Raw genomic sequence first — 24,366 nt, 5'->3', positions numbered from 1 at the left:
TCTTGGAATTTACTGCAGGACTGTAGGCTTAGTAGCATTTTAATATCACAAGGAACCAGCCTGAGCAACTGAAATGGGGAAGGGATTTTTATGCAGTTAAAAATTAGTATTCCATGACTATCTGATGTGTGCTACAGAGGAAAGCTCTCCTTGTTAAAAACCAAAACAATAAAAAAGAATAGCTGGCCATTACTTCAGTTGATAAAATGCAAGGATGAGAACAGTGTTTTCTGACATTCTTATTATTTCTAATGTAATGGAAAAATAATCCAAAGTGGAAAAATAACACTTGTGTTATTGTATTTTTTTCTTTTTTTTTTTTTTCCTGAACAGCCAAGTGTTGAGGACATTTTTATCTATCCCAGAGGGCATACGTGAAAAGAAAAGGATTTTCATGTTCATTCCAGCTCATTTTGAAGGGATCTGGTTTCTCATTTGGCTGGCTTTCAGAGGCAGGCATAGCGGCTGGTGGGGAGCTGGCGAGGGGGCTCAGGTGGGGAGAGCAGGGCTCCTGCTAGCGGTGGAAATTTTGATGATCCTACTTAAGCCCTCAATTTCAAAAGAAATGAAATACCTTTTCCAGACCCATTTTTTGCAGTTAAATATATATATATATTTATATATTTATAGGTATATGTGCTCATATGTGTGTGTGTGTGTATGTATGTGTGTGGTACACGTGAATTTGTGTAGTGTCTCTCGCTCACTAGCTGGATGAGATGCTGTTAAAATTAATTGCCTTTGAGCTGATGACAGGCTCTTGGGAAGCGCTGTAGGAAGGGAGAGGTGCCGCTCTCAGAGGATCTACCTCCAAAATACCCGCTGTATATGCACACCATAGAGGAGAACCCCAGCCTGCCGCTCCGGGCGGGTGTCAGCCGAGGCAGGCAGCAATTTCTTTGCCAGAATTAGATTTTTGGGCTGTGGGCAGCTCTTGCTGCCTGTGCTGAGCTGGGTTTCCCTAGCCTGAGCTGTAGAGAGGGAAATGAAAGACACAGCGAATTCTGAGGCAGGGCGTTGAAACACTCCTCCTTGTCTCCAACACTACCTACGCTTTCCCTCCTTATGCATTCCAAATCCATCGCTTTCAAATTATTATTTCCCTCCTCCCCCCTTTGCATTTTTGCCTCCTGCCCCTTCTCCTCTCTGTGTCCTCCCTGCCTCCCGCCGTGGCGCAGGCTCATCTCTGGTATTCCCCTTCCATGCTGATCTGTGATTCTTATTACACTAATGGATTTCGTTATGGAAGAAGAGGTGATGGGCGGGAGGGGAATCCCACAGCTCCGAGGTTGGGATTTTCAAAGGAATTAAGCTTTTAATTCCTCATGAAAGCTGCAGGGAAGGGGTGAGTGGCGTCCTTTTCATATCTCTGCCAACACCCTGCTCTTCCCTCCCTTGCCTTGAGTGGGTCCTCTTTGCCATACCCTGTATTGCCGTGTCCTTCGAGGGTGGTGGTAGGCAGGATGGTGTCGGACATATGGCCATAAAGACACATGCGTGCCATGGCTGACTTTCTGGCTCAGCTCATGGGTGGCTCAGTGCTACTGTCGTGAGCACAGAGCAGCAGGAGAGTTACCGATTTGGGGTGGAAATGTGGCTGATGCACAGCTCCATGAGATTTGTAATGGGCTCCCTCTTTTCTGCGTGCTAGATTCTAGCTCAGAGGAAGAGGAAGAGGAGGATGAAGAGGAAGAGGAGGAAGCAGAGGACTATGGGATGGATGGCACCGACAGGCTTTCATCGCCTGCCCTTGACGAGAGCGGCCTGGGCCTACTGGCAAGGTTTGCTGCCAGCGCAATGCCCAGCCCCATCGTTCCCCCTCCGCTTTCCATCATCCAGCTGGAGGCCAAGCAGAAGGCAAAGAAGAAGGAGGAGCGGCAGAGCCTGATGGGTGAGTTGCTTGGTTAGAGTTGGCACCGTAGGGGGCAAGGTAGAAGGTTCAGGAGGTCCTACTGTGCTGCCAGAGAGCAGGTTGTTACCCAGGCACCGTCTTGCCCTTTCTTTGCTTTTGGCTGCTTGGTCCTGATGCTGAAGGTGGGGGGAACCACCTGGCAGGAAAACAAGAACCAGTCACGGGTATGGCAGGTTTAGCAGCTGCAGCCATGGCTTCCCTTGGGGCAGTTGCCTGCAGCTTCCTTAAATTTTCCTCTTTTCCTACCTGGTGAATCCTGAACGGTCATGCTGCAAGGGCAGGCGGTGGGATACTGTCCGCCCTTGGACAGAGTGCTGAAGGCAGTGAAGTGTGGTTACATTTTAGGGAAGGAAACATGTGCTAAATGCAGCTGATCTTAGATACCCAAGGAAGCAGAGACACCCAAACAGAAGAAAAACCCCTTCAATCAGCCCGTTCCATCAGCTTCCTCATAGAAACCAGCCAGCGAGACTTGAAACAAGCGTTCCTCTGCTCATGTGTTTGCAGTGCCAGACCCTGTGTTTCTGTCCCCATCTCTCTCTCAGTTTCAGTGCGTTACACATAATTGGCAGTTTCATTTCTTCCCCTCCCTATGCCCTGCACAAGTGCCCATTGGTGACATCGTTCCTGGTCAGACAGGTCTATATGGGCTCCATTTATAAATTCTCTATTAATATTTATTAAGTGATAATGGAATTTATAGCATGCTTCAGAATGGAAAATGATGTCTTCCTTGGGAGCCCGGCTTGTTTTAGCACTGCTTCCATGCTATATTAGGCTTTTGCCAACTTGTTCCAACAGCCTGTTAAGAATTTATCGTCTCGTAACCTGCCCTCCTTGAAACTGGAAGCATCTAGAAATTGTCTCATGCGGCAGTGAGAGAGGAGAAGGGATGTCGTAATTTCCAATGGGTTTTCCATTTTGAGCCTTGCCAGCTTCAGTTTTGATGGGCTCGCTCTTTCCCTGCTTGTGCTGGGGCTGTCTCAGGGGAAGAGGTTTGGGTAGAAGATGAGAGCAGGTTCCTGCAGCCTGACTTTACCCAGGAAAGTGAGCATATCTGGGAGAGGACTGAGAGAAGATACTCTCCATACTTGTGCCTCATACAAGTTTTCATCTACCCACGTGAATGTCGTTTGGTCCTCTATGTCCTTTGTCAAGGATCTTCTGCAAGCAATAGTTTCACAGCAGGGGCCATTCACTGTTGGGCTTGAGAAGAGGCTCTGCCAAGCGAGGCGGGATCTCAAACCTTGTTGATCTGAAGGCAGAGTCACACAAATGAGCATGCAGAGAGGGCAGATCCACAGCAGGTTGCAGAAGGATACAAGAGAGACCTTTGGCTGATGCTCTTTATTGGAGAGGGAGAACCAGATTCTGCTGATGTTTCTACACATCTTCAGAGGTGCTGTGCTGTCCCATGAGGTCCAGTGCCCTGGGAAATAAATGGATTTAGAAAATCTGGGCTGAGTCTCTTGTTCCAATATACACTTACTACACGACCTTGGGCAGTTTTTTCCTGGATATTTGTGTCCCTCTGATGGCACGGTGCCTGTGCAGCCACAGTGCTTTGCCTCCCGTCCTGCCCACGTTGCTGAGTGTGTAGTTGCTGCCTCAGTTTCCCTTCTGCCCCTGGAAACATATGATCTTGCTCTCCTGTGTCAGGTTCTAGGGAACACACTGTAGGTGGTGAACATCTTGGCGTTCCTACAATATGTCAGGCCTCTGGGTACTGCTGCGCCCGTGATGCTGAACAGAGGCCAACGCGGGGATTTCCATTTGCCACAGACAAAAGATCATTTGCCTCTCTTGACTTTAAGGCGGTTACCTGAGCCAGTAAAAAGATCTGTGGTGTTTGATGGCCAATGGGAAGAAATAAGCTGGAAGACTGGGTTTATTCAATTCATAAAAGAGGTCGTTCTCTTGAAACGAAGGTGAGACTGGAGTGTACTCCCGCCAGGAGGGGAGGAAGGCTCAGCGTGAGGGGTTTGTGCTTTGCTTCAGATGAGGAACTCCTTTTTATGGAGGGGCAAATGTTAAAGGATATTTTGTCTTACGAGCTTCCCTACAGCGTTTTGGTTGTGGGAGAAGGGAGAAAATGAAGGCAGGGAGCACACTGACCCATACTGCCTGAAGGGGTGGACTCTGGTTTGGGGCAGTAGAGACTTATTTTCAGGGAAATGAGTGTTTTATGGGGTGGAAACGCAGATCTGACGTGGCCTCTCTTGGCTCAGCCAGGGCTTTGACTGATGGCTAAATCCTTTGTGCCTAGGAACAGAGTTTGAATACACTGACTCGGAGAGTGAGATCAAGATCAGGAAGAAGTCTCCCTCAGGGCTGCTGCGGGGAAAGAAGGGGCCACTGGAGGTAAGCAGCATCCCACCAAACCAGGCCTCCAGCAGCCTCGACTCCGGATCTGGGAGCGCCGACAAGGCCAAGCTTGGGTCTGAGAAAGGCCGCAAGCTGAAGAAATTCAAGTCACCCAAGGACTTGAGCTTTGAGTTTGGGCTGGAGGCCAGCGATGACGACCTGTGGAACCGGCGTCGGAGCGAACGGATCTTCCTCCACGATGCCACCACATCCTCGGCCATGCTGACCCCCACGGTGCCTGCCAGCTCCACTCCTGTCTCCAAGCCTGGGCGCTGCGGCAAGGGGACACCCATGAGCCCCAAAAAGGAGGGCAGCAAGGGGAAGGAGAGGAAGGAGCTCAGCAAGGTGAGGAAAGCGCTGGCAGAATTGATGTGGGACCCCTGGGGAGCTGAGGGTGAAGGGAGGGTGATTAACTCTGCTGGGGCAGAGGAGAGTTGAGTCCTGTCTCAGCGATTGCCCCAGTGCTGTTTGGCTGCTCCTTGTACAGCAGGAGTAGCTGTCAGGCTTGGATCTGACTCACAAGGAGTAAAAAGCCTGTTGTGTTTGAACAGGGCAGATTACTTATGTCACCCTCCATGTCCCGAATCCATCCTGCTTGGATTGGCCGGAGTGGACATCCTGCATTAAAACATCTGCGAAATCTCCCTCCTGCTCTCTGCACAACCTTATCCACTTGCTGAGCTGTGGCCCCCATGGTGGCCTTTAGAGCTGTTGACCTTTTATACGATGTTTTCTGAGGGCTGTCCCTGGCTGTTGGTGGCAGCGATCTCTGGGGTGCTTGCTCTTTGTCTTGGCTGAAAGCGTGGCTTCCTCCAGCTCTGGTTCAGTTCATGGCAGCATTATGGGGGAGCGCTGATTGTGGGGAGAGTGAGACAAGTTAGTTGTGACATGAGGCCAGCTGGGATCTTCTTGGAGCTCTTTGGGGGAAGGTTTGATGGGCAGGAGTTGCTCTCCAGGGTAATGAAAAGCTCTTCCAAAAGTGTTTGAAGTCTGAAAGCAGAGCTGAGACATGTAGGATGTGGTGCAGTCGCTGAACAAAGTGCTGACTGAATGTCATCCTGCCTGTGCACAGCCTGCTTTGTTCCACCTTTCCTCTCTCCCCGGGCCCGATCTTTACCAGTCCTCTCTTTACTGATGAGAGTGTTTTCTTTTTATTTGTAGCAGCGGAAGAAGGGTAAAGAAACACCCTGCTGCTCCTCCTCCTCGTCCATGTCTCCTCCTGGCATCCCTAGCTCCCCATCTGATGTTCGTGTCAGCCTGGCAAGTGCTCTGAGCTCCACCAAGAAGAGCAAAGCCAAAGTGAAAGCCAAGGAGGTGAAAAAAGAGGTGAGGGGGTGGTTCTAGTCTGAGTGCACTGGAGGGTGACTGACAGAGCCCTGCTCTTTTCCTGGGCTGTTGCAGTGTGAGGGAGGGAAAACAGATACGTGGGTTTTGCTGGATGGGTTACAGGCAACATGCTGGTTTGAGTAGTCTAAAATCCAGGGAGATATGTCAGGTAGTACCTGCTGCAACCGTCTAGTGTGTGTTTGGCTTCATCCCTCAAATTAATGAGCCAGCAAGATTTTCTCTAAGGTTGCCACAGGGTGGAAGGAGAGCCTTCATGGATAGCAAGAAGCAAGGAGACAGCAGTGGAGTTGCCCTGCGCAGCACTGGGTGAGCCAGGTCACCACTGGTTTCTGCTCCATTGCTGTAGCCTGTCTTCTCTCATAACACACGTTACTGTGTCTTCTCACATGACTTCTGAGTGTAATGCTTATGGTCTGTGTGTAACAGCAAGAAATGGATCGTGAGGCTTTGAGAAGAAATAGGAACAGTGCCTGCTACCTGTTCAGTGAAGACAGGATCTCAGGAACACTGTGCAGAGAGATGGTGAGCTCGGAGCAGAGCTACAGCTGTCTGCTCCACAGCATCTCTCCTAACCTCCCGGAGTGAGATGTGGCTAGGATGTTGAAATAGCTTTTGGTCAGCTGTCACCGATGCTTGGGAATAAACCTGGAGAAACAAAGGTCTTTGTTCAACCAAACAGCCACTTAACTCTCTGTGTGATCAACGTTGCTGAGGGTGGAGACAAGTTTGTCGCAGTATCTTCAGGTTATTTGTTGCTGGAGGAAGGTGAGATGGAGTCAGAGTGTTGCCTGTTGTCATCCAGCTGACATGCTGCTTGCTCTCCTGCAGAACCGAGGGAAAGGAGGAGCTGTCAGCAAGCTCATGGAGAGCATGGCAGCGGAGGAGGATTTTGAACCCAACCAAGACAGCAGCTTCTCAGAGGATGAGAACATCCCACTGAGCATGCTGGTAGAGCGACCACCCACACCAGGTGAGGGCAGGAAGGGCTGAGGGGCTCGTTGTACAGGTAGAGGAGCTGAGCAAGTTCCCCAGGGCTGCTTGGAGGAGGACTGTGCTGCTTTCATATGTTCCTCATCCAAAGCCACGAGTCCTTGGAGTGGAGATACCGCTTTGCCAGTCAATTTGACTTGCCAAAACCAAGCCTTATCAGAGTCGCCCACTGTGACATCTAGATGAAGCCCAGCCTCTGAACTGCCCTATTTTCATTTACTGATACATTATTATTATCAAGAGGGGGAACTTTCTGTTCAAGAGGGCAAGATTTTCCTCTGCCAGGAGCTAGCCAGAGAAAGAGAGAGCCCTTTCTGCAAAGATCTGACTGGCCTTTTCCTAGGGGAGGGTGATGCTGGGAGTATGAGGTTTCCTTCCTTCCTTGCAGTCACTTTTTCACATATGGTGCTCTCTAATCCCCATCTTGCTCCAACACCTCACAGCTCCTCGCTCCTGCATAATTGACAAGGATGAGCTGAAAGATGGTCTGCGTGTCCTCATCCCCATGGATGACAAGCTGCTCTATGCTGGGCATGTCAAGACAGTGCATTCACCAGACATGTGAGTTGAGGGACTACCGTATCCACCTGGGATCTGCCAGTGAATGGGGCCGTAGCTGATGCAGGGATTGATTTGGGGGTTGTGTAGAGCTGGCCGGAGAGAGACCAACAGAGCCTGGCAGGGAGGGAAGGAGAGTTCGCTCTGGTTTGTCAGCACCAAAGAAAAATCCAATTACCTGCCATTAAATGCTCTCAACTAAACTGGTGGTTGGGCTCAGCGAGAGGTTTTTGCTGATAGGGGCGATGTCTTCCACGTGCCGTGTCTGACTGGGCCTTTGTGTTTCAGATACCGTGTGGTGGTGGAAGGCGAGAGGGGCAACCGTCCCCACATTTACTGCCTGGAGCAGCTCTTGCAGGAAGCGGTATGTGAGGCCAAAGGGTGCCTGAGCCCTGTTTTGGGGTGGAGGAGGCTAGCTGGAAGCTTCACCGTCCCCCAGCTGGGGCTGCAGGGGTGCCTTGGTCCTGCCCCCATGGCCAGTCTGGACAGAGCTCCCCTTGGTGTGGGTCACTGCCCTGTGGCTGGGCTCCCCCGCCGTCAGTGGGCACTAGGCCTGTATGCCAGCAGGAATGGTCCTTCGTGCTGCCCTGTGAGCAGACAGGTGACTGTTTCCTGGCAGGGGATCTGTCCCTTGCTTTCTCCAGAGCTGCTTTGCTACACTCCACGTGTGGTGGAATGGTCTGTGCTAGTGCCGAGAAGGTCAGTAATTGCTTTCCTCTTGCCCTGAGCAGATCATCGATGTGAAACCACCTTCAGTGCGGTTCCTGCCTGAGGGCACAAGGATTGCAGCTTACTGGAGCCAGCAGTACCGCTGCCTCTACCCAGGGACAGTTGTCCGAGGTAAGGCCACCCTGGCTACTGTGCACTGTGAACCAGGGGATGTCTCAGTCCTGTGTGTCCTGAGGGATGTCAGGCTTGTCTGGGGAAGCCCTGAGGTCTGCTGTGAGTGTCCTGGAGGTCACAGCCTGGCCTATTCTTCTCCTCTAGGTCATGCCCAACTCAGTCATGATGCTGGTTTAGTAACACCCTGTTGGTCCAGGAGATGTGCTCTCGTAGGAGTAGGTCTGAGCAATATAGGAGCTTAAAATATCAGAGAGATTCAGCATGCTTCAGAAAGTCAGAATTAACTCTAGCCCAGACACCAAAGATTTCTGAGGTTGTGGAGGTTTCTAAATCACCTGCACACTCATAGCTTTGCCTCTGACACATCAACTGCCCCATCTGGTCCCATTAAAAAGCCAGTGAAGAGCCCTGGACAATTGATGGGTCTTGTTTTTGGGCCCTTGATCGCATTACATATCTATAAGGGAAGAATTACTTACGAGTTATAGATCAGTGATGCTGATGCGAGAAGGGAAGGTGGGAACACAGCTTATTTCTCTTGGAGAGAAGGTGAAAAACAACAGCTTGTGATTGCTGAGAGTAGTTACAAAATGCAGATTTAAAAAAAGAGTATAGTGAAAACAGAGAAGTGAATTTCTGCAAGAACAGAGGGGAAATAGGGGAAGGAGGTAGGAAGTCAAACTAGAACGGCTGTATGTTCTGGAGCAGTACTGTTGACTGGGAAATTTCACACTGGCTGGGACGGTTTGGTATTATCAGGGACTTTCCGTTGCAGAGCAAGTCTTCTGGGCTCTCCTTGCATAGCCTAGGAAAGGTGGGGATGGGATGCTTTGGAGCTGGTGCAGGATCTCTTGTCTTCCCCCATGTCCCCACTTCCCTGACAAGGGGTTTGTACTCTTATGTTTGTCCCTAATCCCGTCTTCTGCTCCTCCAACCCACAGGAGCCCTGGATCTGGAGGAAGATGGTGATCTCATCACAGTAGAGTTTGATGACGGGGACACGGGACGTATCCCACTGTCTCACATTCGGCTTCTCCCACCTGACTACAAGATCCAGTGTGAGTCTTGCTGTTCATTTTTTTCCATGATATTTCCCACTATGAAATGTAGGGAATTTTGGACCACCTGCCTCTGAGATTTTGGGCTGAGTTCACAGACTTTCAATCGCAAAAATTGCACCATCAATTTTGGACATGCGGAGCTGAGATGGGATATAACCCATGGGGAAAAAATGCAGAATTGGTAGGAATTATATCACATCTCTGTTTTACATGCTGTTTGACTTCATTTGACTGTCTGTTTGACCTGTTGCAGGTGCTGAACCTTCCCCAGCCCTTTTGGTGCCCAGCACCAAGCGCCGTAGCCGTAAATCCAGCAAAGACACTGGAGAAGGAAAAGAAGGCGCTACACTGGGGTCAGAGGAGCCCGTGTCGAAGGGCAAGGGGCGAGGGAGAAAGCCAAGCATCAAGGCGAAAGCTGGTAGGTTGTCACCGCTGCCAGACTGGGAGTTGAGAGAGTCCTTTCACAGTTCCCCACACTCTCCTCAAGGTAGAGCTGTTGCTTGGGGCAAGATTTGGAGGGGAGCGGATGCACCGCTTGAGTGCAGAGTATCCATGCATCAGCTTGCTCGGCTTTGGCTGCGGTTTGCAGGAGGCTGGCTCAGAAGCTGGCCTGTGATGCGAGAGCCTCCTGTCAGTCAGCGCTGCAGAGTAGGGTCCCTTTTTTAGCAGAGCGTCTCAGTGGTCATCAGTAGGGCTGAAGATGCAGGAGATCTGCAGTTTGGTTCCCCTGCAGTTGAAGCAGCATTGCTGAGCATTGCCCATCAGCTGCTCGTGGACACTGGCATCAGGCCAGGCTGTTTAGCAAAGCCTTTCAGTGAGCAAGGAGGACCTGGGCCTCTTTGGAGATGCCTAAGCCTTCAGGAATGAGCCACCCTTGGCCAGAGACCAGTCATCACTGTTGTGTGATTGTGTCTGAGCTAATAGTGCCCATCTGGCTGGATACCATCACGCCTTTGTGTTTCTTCCCCGCTGCAGAAGAGGCTGCCTTGCCAGAAGAGAAGGATCAGGTGGAGTCTTCACCTGCTACCTCTTCAGTCCCAGAGAAGCCAGCCTGCTTGGGCAAACCAAGCATGAAGGGGTCACGAAAATCGCAACCGCTGCCGACTGGAGGCTCTCCTGCCCCCACAGAGGAAAAGCGGTCAAAAGCCAGCAAAATGAAGATCTCCACTAAGCTGCATAGTCCCCCCCAGCCCACCTACCAACCTGCTGTGTTCGGCAGCATCCTCAGCACGGAGCCATACAACGAGCTCCCGGGGACGCTGGCGGCCTTCGGCTCCAGCGATGCTTCAGCCTCGAAAGCCAAGGCCAAGAAAGGGCGGCCCACAGAAGAGACACAGGAGTTTGGCACCATGGTCAAGGCTCAGAGGAAGCATGACAACGAAATCCTCATCAAGCTGGACCATGAGGGAGTGATGTCTCCAAAGACAAAGAAGATGAAGGAGGCGATGAGGATGCTGGAGGACTCGAACCTGGCCAGTCGCAGAGACAGCAAGAATCTCTTGGGGCTGGGCTATTCCCCCGCAGTGGGTGCTGAGGGCAAGCAGAAATCTTCCCGAGCCAAATCAGCTGAAGGAGACCCTTCCCCTGCCAGCTTCGGAGGAAAGTTCGAGGGCTCAGTGGAGAGCCTCACTGCTTCGAAGGACCAGGAAGAAAAGGCAGCAGCTCCTGCAGCCGTGGAGGAGTCTGAGAGCAACAGCAGCGACAGCAGCTCAGAGTCAGAGGGAGAAGAAGAGGCTGAGAAGAACCGAGGGGAAGCCCAGGACAGCAGCTCGGCCAGCTCAAGAGCATCTACCCCTCTCTCTTCCTCCAACTCCTCCTCCTCTTCCTCTTCCAGCAGCAGCTCCTCTTCGTCATCTTCTTCCTCCTCTTCCTCAGCCTCATCGACCTCTTCTTCATCAAGCTCCAGCTCCTCATCCTCCTCCACTACAGATGAAGATTCCTCCTGTAGCTCTGATGACGAAGTAGCTGAGGCCCAGCCAAGTTCCTCGGTGCAGCAAACCCTCCCACCCAAGCAAACCAAGCAGGCAGGGAAATCCCGCGCGTCCTCCCACCCCCAGAGCCAGAAACAGCCGGCGCAGCAGCCGGTGCAACAGCCGGCACCGCAGCAGAGCGGCAACAAGAGCCGGCCCAAGAAGCGCGAGGGCATCCACCTGCCCACCACCAAGGAGCTGGCCAAGCGCCAGCGACTGCCGTCGGTGGAGAACAGGCCCAAGATCGCTGCGTTCCTCCCCGCGCGGCAGCTGTGGAAGTGGTTTGGGAAACCCACACAGGTAAACGGAGCCTCTCCTCCCGCTCCATAGTGCTCCGCGCTGGCGTTTGCCTTGCGGTGCCTCTTGCCGTGCCCTTTCCCTTCTCCTGGTGTGGTGAAACTCCACTGGCATGGTGCGTCCTCGGCCAAGGTCTCCAGTTTGCAAGGAGACTGGGGTTGGCTTTCACTGCGTCTGGAGGAGCCATCCTGCATAGTGTGTCCCTGTGTCCCATTTCCTGGGAAACGCCTGTGGACACTGTGGCTCTGGCGACAGCGAAGGGTGGGATGTGGGACAGGGCAAGCAGTGGTGGGTGGGGGAAACCTGGGCAATCCCTGACTGCTCACCTGTGTGATCTCTTGGCAGAGACGAGGAATGAAAGGGAAGGCCAGGAAGCTCTTCTACAAGGCCATCGTCCGGGGCAAGGAGATAATCCGCATCGGAGACTGTGCGGTCTTCCTCTCAGCCGGCCGCCCCAACCTGCCCTACATTGGCCGGATCCAAAGCATGTGGGAGTCGTGGGGGAACAACATGGTCGTCCGAGTCAAATGGTTTTATCACCCAGAAGAAACCAACCCTGGGAAGAAACTCAACGAAGGCAAGGTAGGCAGGTCTCCTTTTGCTGAGAGAGCTGCAAAGCTGCTGGTTCTCTTTTATTTCCAAGGATGAGGAAAACATCCATGGCCCAGTTTGTTACTGGTACCGTGATGGGGGTGGCCCTGTTGTTTCATGTTTTGGGGGCTGCCTGGTGTTTGCTCAAGGGAAGGGTGGGTTTTACTGTACTAGGAAAGTACAGAGACTTTTGTGTTGGTCCAAAAAGTGTCAAGAGCTGGGTCGAGACTTTTTACAGTGTAGAAACAACTGGCCTGGCGCTCAGAAACTCTGAATTTTGCACATGGGTGCAGTGGGGTTTGCAGCAGGCTTTTGGTGTTTAGTACCAGTAGCTGTGGGTGGGGGGCTGAGGTTGTGAAAGCACATGTGGTGGACAGGAGGTGATAGCATGGAAAAACAACTCATTCACTTGCTTTTTGTTTCTGTTTTCTCTTTTCCTCTTGGGCACAGCGCTGGGATCAGAAATCGGGCAGGAGTCTGTCCACAGCTTTGCAGGCATCCAACCAGAGGAAGGATTTTATGGAGGTTGGTGAGGTTGGGGGCGGGCTGGGAGGGGATGCCATAACAAATACTGCTGGGGAAATGCTTCCCTGAACTTTGCTGGCTCTTGCTTTTTGCCTCAGCTGCTGAGTCTGCAGTGCCCAGGACTTTGGGTGGGTGTTTCTGGGAGGGCGGGAGTAGCTGCAGGTGCTGGGTGTTGGGAGGAACAGAGGGCTGGTATCCAGCACCCATCTTTGCGTTTGTATCTTGGAAGTGAGGATGACAAACTCCCGTCCTCCGTGTTCACCTGTCCGTGTGCTCGGCAAGCGCGGCGTTCCCATAGGTGGGAGCTGAGTGAGAGTGAGGGCTCAGGTTTAGTGTGCTGGGTGGGCTGTGCCCACGCTGCCCGTGGGCCCGTGCAGATTCAGTGTCCCTCCCCTGAGCGGGCAGTGAGGATGAGTGGGGAGTTCTGGTTCAGTGTGAGCACAAGCCCTGGCCAGTTCTAATGGATGTTTTTCCCGCGTGTTGAAGACGATGCTGTAAATGCTGTGAGACCTAATTGCTCCTTTTCTTTACGTTTCCTTCCATTCCTGTAATGCAGCGAGCCCTCTACCAGTCTTCTCACGTGGATGAAAACGATGTCCAGACCATCTCACACAAGTGTCTTGTTGTTGGTCTGGATCAATATGAGCAGATGCTAAAGACGAAGAAATACCAAGACAGTGAGGACCTCTACTATCTTGCAGGGACCTATGAGCCCACTACGGGCATGATCTTCAACACCGACGGGGTCCCTGTCATCTGCTGACCGCCCAGGGGACGTGTGCCACCCCCTGGGAAGGGACGGGACAGACCTGAGGACGTGCCTGTTCAGACGACATGATTGTTTCTTTCAATGCTCATGACTTCTGTGTCACACTACAGACAGGAGAGCGCGAGAGACATGAGGAGGAAGGAGAGGGCTGAAGAAAGGGGTTGGGGAAGCAGTTACGGGACTTGAGGAAGATGCCGTTGGGGGAGTGGTGGTGCTTGAAACCCCAAGGCTCTTCTGGAAGTGGCTTTAAGTACGGTGACACTTGACCAACTTCTCCCTTCCTCCTTTTGGTCCAGGAAAGCACATGGGTCTCGTGATCATTTCACCAGCGGGACCCCCCGGCAGGAGGGATCCCTTTTGTGTCATTTGCCCCCATCAGTAACTCGGAAGCCGCCTGTACGTGGAAGGACACCCACAAGCCTTCTGCGTACGCTCCTCTCCGTCCTTATATTCCCTTTCCTGCTTAGTTTCGCATGACCCTTTAGGAAGAGCAGGGTGAAAGAGAAAGGAGATGAGTCTCTCTCAGCGCCTCGTCTCGATCCTCTCAGCGCCTTTCTGTGGTTCCATTTCCCAGGAGGCCTCTGGCTGGCAGCGTGGAGCGCGAAGGGGCAGAGCTGGCCCCAGCATGGAGATGGCAGAAGAGGTCCTCTCCAGCCTGGGAGGAGCCGGGTGGAAGACGAGCCAACATCCAGTCTGGGGTGCTGCCTTCCCACTGCCTTGAACAAACAGTCCCAGCCCACCTTCCCCATCCCTCCTGCCCTGGAACGCACTGGGGAGAGCAAGCGCATGGCTGGGGGGTTGAGACTTGGTGAACAAAGAACTTGTCTTGGAGTGTGTGGTGAAGGAGGGGCAGGAGATGACTGGGAAAAGCTGCTGCTCGGTGCCTGGAGCAGAGGAGACCACAGGCTGTTGGATTTTGGCATCCCTCACCCAGCTTTACCCGCCATGCCTTGCCTGAGCAGAGACGTGGAGCTGCTGGGAAGCCCTCACCCTTCATCTGAAGGGAACGGGGACCGAGTGCGCAGTCCGGCCGTGCCTGCCTGCAGCGTTTCCACAGCCGGAGCCCTGCTGCCGCCTTGGCCTCGGGGAGGGGACCGTTGGGCATGCTCCATCCAGCCGGCCAGCCTCTCCATAGCTCCTGGAGAGCTGCCGCCATCACCTCCTCCCTCCACGGAGCTGACCCTCCATCTCGCTCCCGCTGAGCACGCGCCGGACCCGTGGCATCACCGCCGCCGCACCAGGGTCGCACCCGGCCAGAGGGGCCACCAGAGGAGAACCACGCGACAATGCAACATCCTTGCACTTAAAACAAACGGAAAAAAATCCCTGGAGACGCACTGACCTTTGCAACTACCGACTCGCACTACAGATTGCTGGGACACGGAGCGGGGCCCGGCTCGGCCCGGAGGGATGGCCCAGGCTCCGGTGGGGAGACGCTTAAGACAAGGACAGATTGGAAACTATCCGCCCTGGTACCAGCTGCGTACCGGAGCTGGGGGGCCGGGGCTCAGGGGAGAGGGACGCCCCTGCGGAGTTACCCCTCGTCCTTCAAACGAACCACATGGTGCTGAGCTCCTACCATCTCCACCGCGGGCCACCGGCGCGGCAGATAGGACGGTTCTAGCCTGTACAGTTTTAATGTACCAAAAGACTCTTTAGCCCTCCTGTATTATAAGTCTTTAAATGGATTCAACTTTTTAATTATAAATATAAATATAAATATATATATATAAATATAAACTTTTTAAAACTGTGAAAAAAATTATGAAATTATAAAAAAAAAAGAAGAAAAAAACAACGGCAGAAATGAACACAGTCTGACGTTTAGAATATTATTTTTTATTTCCTGTTGGATTGTGATTGTAAATGATCTGGGAACAGGCACACCCCCCACGCTCAAAGTGTACTGTACTTCTAGAAGCAAATTGTGTGAGCATATTTTAAAAGAGCGAGAGAGAGAGCGCGCGAGAGAGATTTTATGCTAATGTTAAATAGAAAGCACTTAAAACCCACTGCCTTCTATGGAACACAAGGATATTTCAGACAATCGAGAGGAAAGGAGAGCCAGGTTTTTGTCTTTTTGTTTTGTTTTGTTTTGTTTATGTTTTGTTTAAAACAATTTTTTTGGCATTCTGTTTGTTGGCGAACTCTGTGTGATCTTTTTTCATAAAAAAAAAAAAATAATTGAAAAAAAAAACACCAAACCACCAAAGCATCTTTCTTTGTCTCGGTTGTCCTGACTGCGGGGTTTTTCACCCCATGGTGGCAATGATGGCTTTTTGGCTCAGCCCCTGCCTGATGCTTGGAGAAGGACCCAACCCAGGCACCGTGTGGCTTTTTGGGGAGCCTCCCCCTGTCCAACAGACACCCTGTGGGGTGACACTGATGGCATGAGCTGCACTTCATCCAGCCACGTTGGCAGGGTGGGATCCCCGGCACTGGTGGGGTCCTGCTCCCTCCAGCCCTTGGGCTTCGCTTCCTTGGGAGGTGGCACCTGCTGGCTCCTGGCACAGCGAGATACAGCCGGGCCCAGAAAGCAGCAGCCTCTGGTGTCGGCACCTTCTCCAGATGGTTTCTGCTCTGCTCAGCCCCTTCCCATTCCCACTTGCTGCCCACGAAGGCGTGCTTCTGCAGCGGTTTTCAGGCTGGCAGGGGTTCGATGGGACCTGGTGAGCACCATGAGGGGCACCCTGAAACCCTGCAGGGCATCACCCAGCCCTTCTCCAGCAGCCGAGTTCTGCAGTGTCAGGGCCATGCCAGTGGCACGACTAATGACCAGACATTATATAATGACGTTTCATCTGGCATCAGCTTCGTTAACGTCCCTTGCAATAAATCCTGAAGCTCAGCAGTGGCCCATGGGTGGCATCTGCAGTGCTGTGGCCTCGAGCCCCCACTTTGTGACGGGACAGAGCCACAGTGGGGAGTGGCAAGACCCTCTCTCTCTCACAGTTCAGGGGGGCAAAAACCAAAACACAACCCAAAAAAAGAAGAGACTTTTTTCCAACCAGCAGAAGTGAATTGGGTCTTTTACACAGCGATTGGTGTATTTGGGAAGCACCATCAATGAAAGCTGAGACCCACCATCCCAGAGCCACCAGGGACTGAAGGAGTGTTTCCTTCCTCCCTCCTCTTCCTCACCAGCCGTCCATCACCCTCCTCTGCAGCGCTGGTCCTCTTCCCTTTGGGATTTGGCAGTATTTTCATCCTGGCAGTGCCTTGGCTCAAGCAGGAGAAGACCCACCCTCTCCCTCCACTGGAGAGCTGCACATCGCTGATGGGGAGCCCCCCCCCAAAAGCAATGAGACCATCCTCCAGAGTAGCAGGGGGATATCACCCCAAGAAGTGGCCTTGCCAAGTGCCTGGCTGGGCAGCACGGGGCATTTCAGGATGCCACGGCCCCATGCCAATGGGATGCCAGTCCCTGTCCACCCTGGGACAGCCTTCTGGTTCCAGGCTCCCGTCTGAACATGGGCTGAGCGGGACGGTGGGGATGATGGTGGGAAGTGGGTCCCATCCCGTCCCCAATGCCCAGCCCCGGGGCTCAGTACCCCGACGTGAAGGAGCCGTTGGAGGTTTCGGTGTAGAAACAGGTACTGTGGGACGTACTGGTGAGGCTATAGGCAAAATATGCCACGGCCGAGCCCAACGTCAAGCCTGTCATGTAGGACACGGTCATGGTGTTACCTGTGGGAAGGGACACGGGGTGGTCAGGGTGCTCTGGCCACCTCGTGTGGGGTCACCGAGAGGGCTTGGTCCTACCTGCCAGCTCCCGCTGCTCGGGGCTCACTTTCCCAGCAGCCAGGATCATGGGCACACTGCCAAAGTAGCCGTTGGTGATGCCCATGAGGAGGGAGAAGATGCAGGGCCAGGCAGGGTGGCCGAAGGTGGGCCTCCCGTTGGGGTAGACGCACATGATGAAGAGGGGGATGAAGACCACTCGGAGGCAGGAGTAGACAAGGAGGTGGGTCCCTCTCCAGTCATAGGGCAGGGCAGCCAGGATCTGCAGCAAGGAACAGAGACCGTGCTGGAGCAGCGAGGAAGCTGCGGAGGGCAATGTGGTGCCCAAAACGGGACAGCAAGAAGAGGAGATGGTGGAAAGACCATCTGCTGCAGGAGCCCAAGCTCAGCCATGCCGGTGAGCAACCTCACGCTGGTTAGATACCCATGGGGTGGAGATGACCCTCCATGGAGCCAAGCGGCTTTGAAAGAAGACACAAAAAGGAGACAAGGGTGGAGGGAACACGTTACCCCTCACCAGGTTGGCAATCATTCTCTCCTACCTTACCGACGAAGTCAGAGAGGTTGAAGATGGCCATGATGAGGATGGGGAGCCATTCCCCCAGCATGCAGTTGTGGATCTCCGACTCCAGCCCAGGAAAGAGGCACAGCGTGATGAAGTAGGTCATGGCGATGGAGAGCATGTAGGCCCAGATGAGCCGGGACACGACGTAGCGGTGGAGCAGCATGTCTGGCAGGGACGGGCAGCACAGCTCAGCTAAAACCCAGAGCCTGCACCCCAAGGGTGGCTTCCAAAGATGGGATTGCCCCATATTTTTGGGTGCATTGAGAAAGGGATGACCCTTCCCCAAAGCCCTAGGCCACCCATTGCTCCTTATGCCCCACAAAATGCTGCAAAATTGTCTCACCCCTCTCCCCTGAGCCTACCACCCACCTCTGAAGCTGGGCCAGCTCCTCTTGATTTTGGGCCGAGGGACATCAAAGCGCATGTAGGTGCCACTGCCGGCCAGCTCAGCTTCGGGACCCGGACTGCCCTGGGGTGAGCTCAGCTGCTCCTGTGGCCGGTTCTCCTACATGGAGCAGAGGGGACACCAGTGCTGAGCGCCAGTGGGGAGAGGGACACCAAGGGGCATCAAGGAAACCCACCCTTGGCTTACAAATCGGATGTCCTCGGCAGTGACATCATGGTGGACACGGTAGCCTGTCCCATGGTCACTGGCTCCCCGGTTCTCGGGGAGACCCTTGCGGGAGCAGGTGGTGTAGTAGCGGACGAAGCGGGTGCGCTTCACCAGGAGGTGGAGGATGAAGCATGTCAGCTCCATGCCGATAGAGATGAAGAAGAAGATGACAGTGTTCTCCTTCTCATCTGACAGCAGTAGCTTGGTGAAGATGCGGCTGAGTGAGATGATGACCCCGGCGGTGCCTGATGGCATGGGAGAGCTATTGGCACTGGATCCTGCTGAGGCCTATGGCTCGGGGACCCCCCAGCAGCCCCCCCACCATATGGAAGTGATGGCTCCAGGTATGGAGCACCTACAAGCAGTGGTTTTTCTGGGGCAGTGGAGCCAGCTCTTGGGAGACACCCCCACCCCCAGCTTGGTGTGGCAGTGATTTACAAACCATTAACCACCCTGGTTTGCCAGGGAGCACCCTGGGGTGGACCTGATCTGCTGGCAACCTGGACACAGCAGGGCCCCGGAGTGACTCGCTGGAGCCCTGGGACACCATAGAGGAGGGTCCCGTCCCCCCCCGAGCGAGGTCGAACGCGGGTGCAGATGCAGGTACTTACTCTCTCCCGTCATCACGCCCTGCGTGTAGCGCTTGGGCAGCAGCCCCGTGTAGCCGTAGAAGCTGGATTGCTGCACTTCAGGAGGGATGCGCCGAGGGGAGAAGGAGGGATTATTGCTGCAGCCGAAATGCCGGGTAGGGGGAAGAAACCCCAGTGTCGTGCCGCTCGGGAGCTGCACCCTTCCTGAACAGTCGATGCAGCGCCCGAAGCCTTCTTGTCCCAAAAGCGGAGGGGCTTTTCACTCTCCCTGGATGCCCCACTATGGCTGTTCCCATCAAAAGGGGCCACCAGGTGCAGGGTCTTGGTAAGCCACCATGGTGGCCGAAATGGCAAAGCCATCGTGGTTTCAGGGACTGATGGACAGTTTGGTGCTGGTGCCCCCATCCAGTCCCGCGGTGCCCGGACAGAGTTCGCAGGGACAGAGCAGGGACATGAGGGTCAGCTTATAGGGATGCAAGCAAGAGGTTGTCCCAGAAGAACACGCTCTTGGGGATGGGGATGTTTTCCCAGCCCTATCTGAAGGGCTGTGCTTGCCCAGCACCAGCCACTGTCCCACATACCTGTGCAGCCAAAGGCCACCACCCCGACGGCGACCAGGTTAATGGCATAGGCTTGTCTGCGAGTGAAGAGCTCCAGCCAGACGTCGCAGATGCTGACAAAGAGCAGGGGCCCCAGGGCGAAGAGGTAACCTGCGGGTGGGAGATGGAGGCGGATGGTGGTGGTCGGCAATGTGGAGCCGGTGCTGCCAGAGGCTGTGGGGACCCCCACTCACCCACAGAGATCCGGGTGTGCAAGCTCAGCAGCTCCACCAGTGCGTTGTTGAGGATGACGGCCACCAAGGCCACCAGGATGTAGGTGAGGCTCATGTCGAAAACGATGGAGGTCCCTGTGGAGAGGCAGGTGATGGGGGGTGGTGGGGGTCTGGCTCCCCTGGAAGTGAGTCCGAGTTCTCCCCAGGTTTGGGGTGACTGGGAAGTGCTGCAGCTGCTGGAGACCTACCTGGGTATTTATGGTGCAAGTAGTCCACGTCGGTGATGAAGCTGTTGTATGGCAGAAGAAATCCCACCCCAGCCAGCAGCATGGCAAAGTAAATCCCATGGTATCGGTCCTGGGGCTCGGGATCCTCAGAAACTGATCCGAAAAAGAGAAAGAGAGAAAGACATGACAGTGGCACTGCTGCACCCATGGGACCTGCAGCAGACCCCAGCCATGGGGTGATAAATGGTGCTTCCACATCCTTTATGCCAATGAGGGGGGCACCCAGAGCAAGCAGCCCAGCACCCCACAGCTCTCATGAATAAATGGCCCCAGCCCCAAAAACTCCTTCCCTAAATAAAGACGTTGAAACAGGAGACCCGGGAGGCAGGAGAGCACCTGGGCTTTGGGGGCCGGTGACTTCTAATGGCAGCCAAACCACCCGAGAGCCAGGCAGTGCAGGTAACACGGGCACGGGAGGGGATGGAGGTAGACAGGGCTGCCCGGGATGTGGAGCAGGGCTGGGGTAAATCCCAGGAGCATCCTCCAGCCCTGCACGGGAAAGGGTGAAGCTGGAGGCCAGGGGTGAGCCTGGGCACGAACCCTCAGCTCCCTGCAGAGCCCCATCCACGGGACACTGTGCCACTCACACGGGTACAAACAGGTCCGAAAAAAGGCATTAGGCAGTTTTATGGCATTTCAGGCCATTTGTGGCTATTAAACCCATCCCACAAAGCTCCTAAATAGCTGGGAAACCAGCAGGAATCCCTCACCCGGCTCCATGAAGGTGAGGACGCCCTTGGCCTGGCTGCCCCGCTGCAGCTCGTCCTCCTCCAGCTGGTAGCTGTCGAAGCTGAAGCTCATCACCACGTTCCCCTCCGGCGTGCCCGCCGGGCTCAGCTCCTTGAAGCGTTCAGCTCCCACTGAGCCCATCGTGGCCGACCTGGGAGGGAGAGCGGTGACACCCCCAGGCACAACTCCCGTGTCCCCCAGGGATCGTCCCTCAGGTGATGCCGGGGGGGCTGCAAGGGATGGATGGCACGTGGCTGGACCTGAGCCTTCGTCATCCTACCCTACCACTACGGCTCCTGTGCTTTTTCCGCCTGGAAAGATGTTTCTCCCAAGCAGAGCGGAGTCTCTTGACCCACCAGGCAGGAGATGGATCAAGATTTGGGGTGCTGAGTGGCCATCAGGGGGTCTGTGCAAGCCTCCCCCAAGGCACAGCCCTCACTGCAACCCGGCTCAACACCTCACCGCGACGCTACCAGTGCCAAACGCCACCGCACTTTCCAAAAGTGATTAGAGAAATCAACGGGTGAAAACCACTCACGGAGGGCGGCTGCTGGGGAAGATCCCGAGGATGGGACACAACCCAGCTTTTAAGGCAAGAATTTCAGATCTGCTTCTCCGAGAGGCCACGGCACAGCAGGGAGATGCTCAGCGAGCTGCCAGAGAGACCCCAGCCGCATGCCCCGGAGGGTCTGCACCAGCTGCATCCCCAAATGAGTTCCCAAAACACCTGGCATCCTCCAGCGACCCTACCAGAGCACCACTCAATACGTGGTTCATCCCGCTGGGGCCACCCCAGCCCAGGCCCTGGGGTGCAGTCCTGGGACCGCTCTGTATTACCAGTGCCAGTCACTAGATGCCAGCCTGCCTCCGTGCCTGCTGCCCCCAGACCACCAGCCAAGGGGGCAATAAAAATCTCCTCCAAGGCAGCAGGTTGAGGCAGGCAAGGGAAGAAAAAAATCAATGCCAGTGATTTCTCTGCTCTCCCTGCCAGACGCGGCGTTTGCAGGAGCAGAGTTTTTCCAGCATCTCCCCAGCTGGCAGGATAGGGTGGGATGCTGGGAGACCCCGTGGCAAACATGGTGCCCATGGACCCTGCAAGAGCAATCCTAGAGCTTCAAACACACCCGCTCGCTGCAGGGACTGGTGGCACAGAGCAGTGCTGCCATGGCCCCGAGGCCGTGCGGGAACCTGGATGGAGCCAGGCTGGGGTCCCCACCCTGCATTACGCCGGGGTGGGCCCCAAGATCCCCCACCCCAAAGCACTGCAGGCAGAACAACCCAGCGGGGAACATTTCGGCTGGGGACACCGCGCCATCCCATCACTCACGGAGGATGCTGGCTGTGATCCCCTCCGCTGAGCACCCTCCTGCGCCTGATGCTACCCCAGGCAATAAAACCCAGTGGGAAGCATCTCCTGGGATGCCGGGAAAGCCTGTTGCAGGGTTTTTCCATGGCAGAGATCCCAGCTGGAGAACACACCGGCTGGAAACACCCCGTACCTACTGTGGCCCAAACTTCTCGATGCTGCAGGGCCGGGAGCAGAGCGGGATGCGCTGCACCGCCACGGTGCTGGACCAGCCCTCCAGCACCCATCTGCCTTTCCTGCTTTGAGCATCTCTGTGCTGCGGTAAATCCGATTTTCTCCTCCTTTTTGATTTACTTTTGTCTACACGGGAGGGGACATGGTCCCTGCCGCCCCTCTGGACCCACGGTGGGAGGGGAGGGGGCCTCCACCACGGCCAGGGGTGGGAGGTCTCACCCAGGGACAGGGCACCCGCAGGGCCGGGCAGAGCGGGGGACCCCAACCCCGCTGCACCCTGGTACCGGGGAACCCCCGGGTAGCGCGGACCCCCCACCCCATCAGGGCAGAGAAGCGATTTTTCGCTCCGACAAAAGGGTCCCCCGACATCTTGCAAGCAGCGAAGTTGCAATAAACAGCGGGATTCAACCATCCCCATCCCCGGGCCGAAGGAAAAGCTCCCGGCTGGAGGGAGCGGGGAGGAAACCGGTCCCCGGGCGCGGCCGGGGGAGGATGGCGGGAGCCGGGGAGGGCAGGGGGCTCGGGGAAACACCTCCCCGCACCTCGCCCCCCGCACCCGGCCGTGCCCAACAGGTCGGCGGCGGCTCTTACCTCCCTCCGCCACGGCGGTTCTGCGGCATCAGCGCTGCGCCCGCCCCGCTCAGAACCGGCGGCCGCCGGCCCCCGGCCCCGCCATACCGGAGCCTCCTCCGGGGGAGGCGGGGGGGGCGGGGGGGGACGGACACGGGGCGCGGAGCGGGGGGAGGCCGGCAGCGAGTGCGGCGGCTGCGAGCGAGGAGCAGAGGCGGCTCCGGTCCTGCCTCCCGCCCCTCCTCGTCCTCCCGCCTCCCCTTCACTCCTCCTCCGCTCCCCCCGGTTCCCCCTCCCGGGGGGCGCGGACCGGGAGCTGGGGCTCCCTCAGCCTCTCCGCCAGCCCCGAGCCGCCGGCTGAGGGCTGGGTCAGTCCCGGGGGCTGCGGGAAAGGGTTTACCAACGAACAGAGCACATTCTATAGGTACCGCCTATAGGCGCTCTGGGGGGATTTCGGAGGCCTGGAGCTAATTGCAAAGAGATTAATTAGGAAGGAAGCCCTGGTGATTTAATTTAGGACATGAGCTTTGCAGGGATGGGGTCCTTCCCACCCTGCAAACTGTTCTGGCATAAGAGGGGGCAATGGGATCAGCATGAGCCGTCCCATGGATGGAGGGATAGATGGATAGACAATCAGAAGGATGGATGGATGGATGGATGGATGGATGGATGGATGGACGGACGGACTGCAGCTCTGGCTAGCAGAACACAGCAATCCCCCCAGTTGTTTGGGGAAGTAAGTGTGTGCGTGGGTCTCTACTCCCCTGCATAAACAGGGGGTGGAAGCAGAGAAGGAAGGGAACCAGCAGCGTGGGGTGATGGGGACATCTGTCCAAGGAGACAGCGCGTGTCCCCGAGGAAGGTGCTCCAGGCAGTGTCCCCACCCCTTTCGACAAGGGCGAGCTGGCCAAGGCTGCAGGCGACATCACGGTGATTTGATGCTGTTGGGTGTTCTCGCAGGAGCAGCAAGGCATAGGAGGGGGACATGGTGGGTGCCCCCTCCCACCGAGCTGGGGGAAAGCCCTGGGGGAGCTCTGCCCACCCGGAGCGTAGGAGGATGGCGGCAATGGGAAGGAGGAGAGGCACCATCCCTGCTCACATGCCATGGCTGCGACGCGCCGGGCTGTGAATTACAATCTTCTCGCCGTCAATAAATGCTGCGTTGTATAAATCAGCGCGTGGGGCCGGCGGGATGCGCTGCGGCCGCTTACGCCAGAGGAAATTAGAGACAAAACCGGCTGCTCCTCCTTGGCCGCCCTTCTGCCGGGAGCAGGGCTGAGCGAGGGGGCTCCCGCAAATGCATCGCAAGGAGGAAAGCAGGCCAGGTGGAAATTTCCACCTTTTCTCCTTGGCTGAAATAGCTGGAGTTTGGCTCAGGGCAAGCTGGACTGCTGCGGTGAGCCCTTCCCAGAGCCAGGGCTCAGCTTTCCCCGCTCCCACCTGGGCTGAGCACCTGCACAGCTCAGTGCACAAGTGCAAGGGGGGATTTTTTCAGGCTGCTTCTTTCCACTGGGTTTGTTCGGCTCTAATTCGATAGTGCCATGGTAAAATCTCAAAGCACATCAGTCCTCTTGGGGTATATCCCCTTGCCCTACACCAGATCCCATCAATCCCCACCAGTATTTTTGAAATTTAAGAAAAGGGAGTGACTGTGGTGGGGGTTCCCCGGCCGCGCCTGCCACTGGTTGGCACCCAGATGGTGCCAGCACTTTACAAAAAGAGCAGGAGGAGC

General features: G+C 55.3%; 2 protein-coding genes across 3 annotated transcripts in view; one reads left to right on the top strand and one right to left on the bottom strand.

Moving 5' to 3' along the window:
• Positions 1–14,337, top strand: part of TNRC18 (trinucleotide repeat containing 18) — a 55,668-nt gene extending 41,331 nt beyond the window's left edge. For both annotated transcript variants that reach the window (XM_086621912.1, XM_086621911.1), the window contains exons 16-28: positions 1,652–1,891; positions 4,179–4,621; positions 5,438–5,602; positions 6,452–6,593; positions 7,057–7,174; positions 7,460–7,535; positions 7,903–8,011; positions 8,956–9,072; positions 9,329–9,493; positions 10,051–11,345; positions 11,688–11,924; positions 12,384–12,458; positions 13,015–14,337. In XM_086621912.1, coding sequence (XP_086478038.1) covers positions 1,652–1,891; positions 4,179–4,621; positions 5,438–5,602; positions 6,452–6,593; positions 7,057–7,174; positions 7,460–7,535; positions 7,903–8,011; positions 8,956–9,072; positions 9,329–9,493; positions 10,051–11,345; positions 11,688–11,924; positions 12,384–12,458; positions 13,015–13,221 — 3,389 coding nt within the window. In that variant the 3' untranslated portion in view covers positions 13,222–14,337. The remainder of the gene's footprint in view (positions 1–1,651; positions 1,892–4,178; positions 4,622–5,437; positions 5,603–6,451; positions 6,594–7,056; positions 7,175–7,459; positions 7,536–7,902; positions 8,012–8,955; positions 9,073–9,328; positions 9,494–10,050; positions 11,346–11,687; positions 11,925–12,383; positions 12,459–13,014) is intronic.
• A 2,434-nt stretch (positions 14,338–16,771) lies between these two features.
• Positions 16,772–22,684, bottom strand: SLC29A4 (solute carrier family 29 member 4). Its single transcript, XM_086621913.1, has 11 exons — positions 22,656–22,684; positions 20,506–20,675; positions 19,757–19,888; positions 19,530–19,643; positions 19,318–19,446; positions 18,758–18,832; positions 18,126–18,391; positions 17,903–18,038; positions 17,511–17,698; positions 16,990–17,230; positions 16,772–16,914 (listed from the first exon to the last, which is right to left on the bottom strand). The coding sequence occupies exons 1-11, from the start codon at positions 22,682–22,684 to the stop codon at positions 16,772–16,774; spliced, it is 1,623 nt and encodes a 540-aa protein (XP_086478039.1).
• Between the last annotated feature and the right edge of the window lie 1,682 nt (positions 22,685–24,366).

Source organism: Tauraco erythrolophus, chromosome 17 (genome assembly GCF_009769465.1).
Source record: "Tauraco erythrolophus isolate bTauEry1 chromosome 17, bTauEry1.pri, whole genome shotgun sequence".
Taxonomy (NCBI): Eukaryota; Metazoa; Chordata; class Aves; order Musophagiformes; family Musophagidae; genus Tauraco; species Tauraco erythrolophus.
The sequence above is the reverse complement of the archived record's forward strand: the minus strand, read 5'-3'. Positions and strand labels throughout refer to the sequence as shown.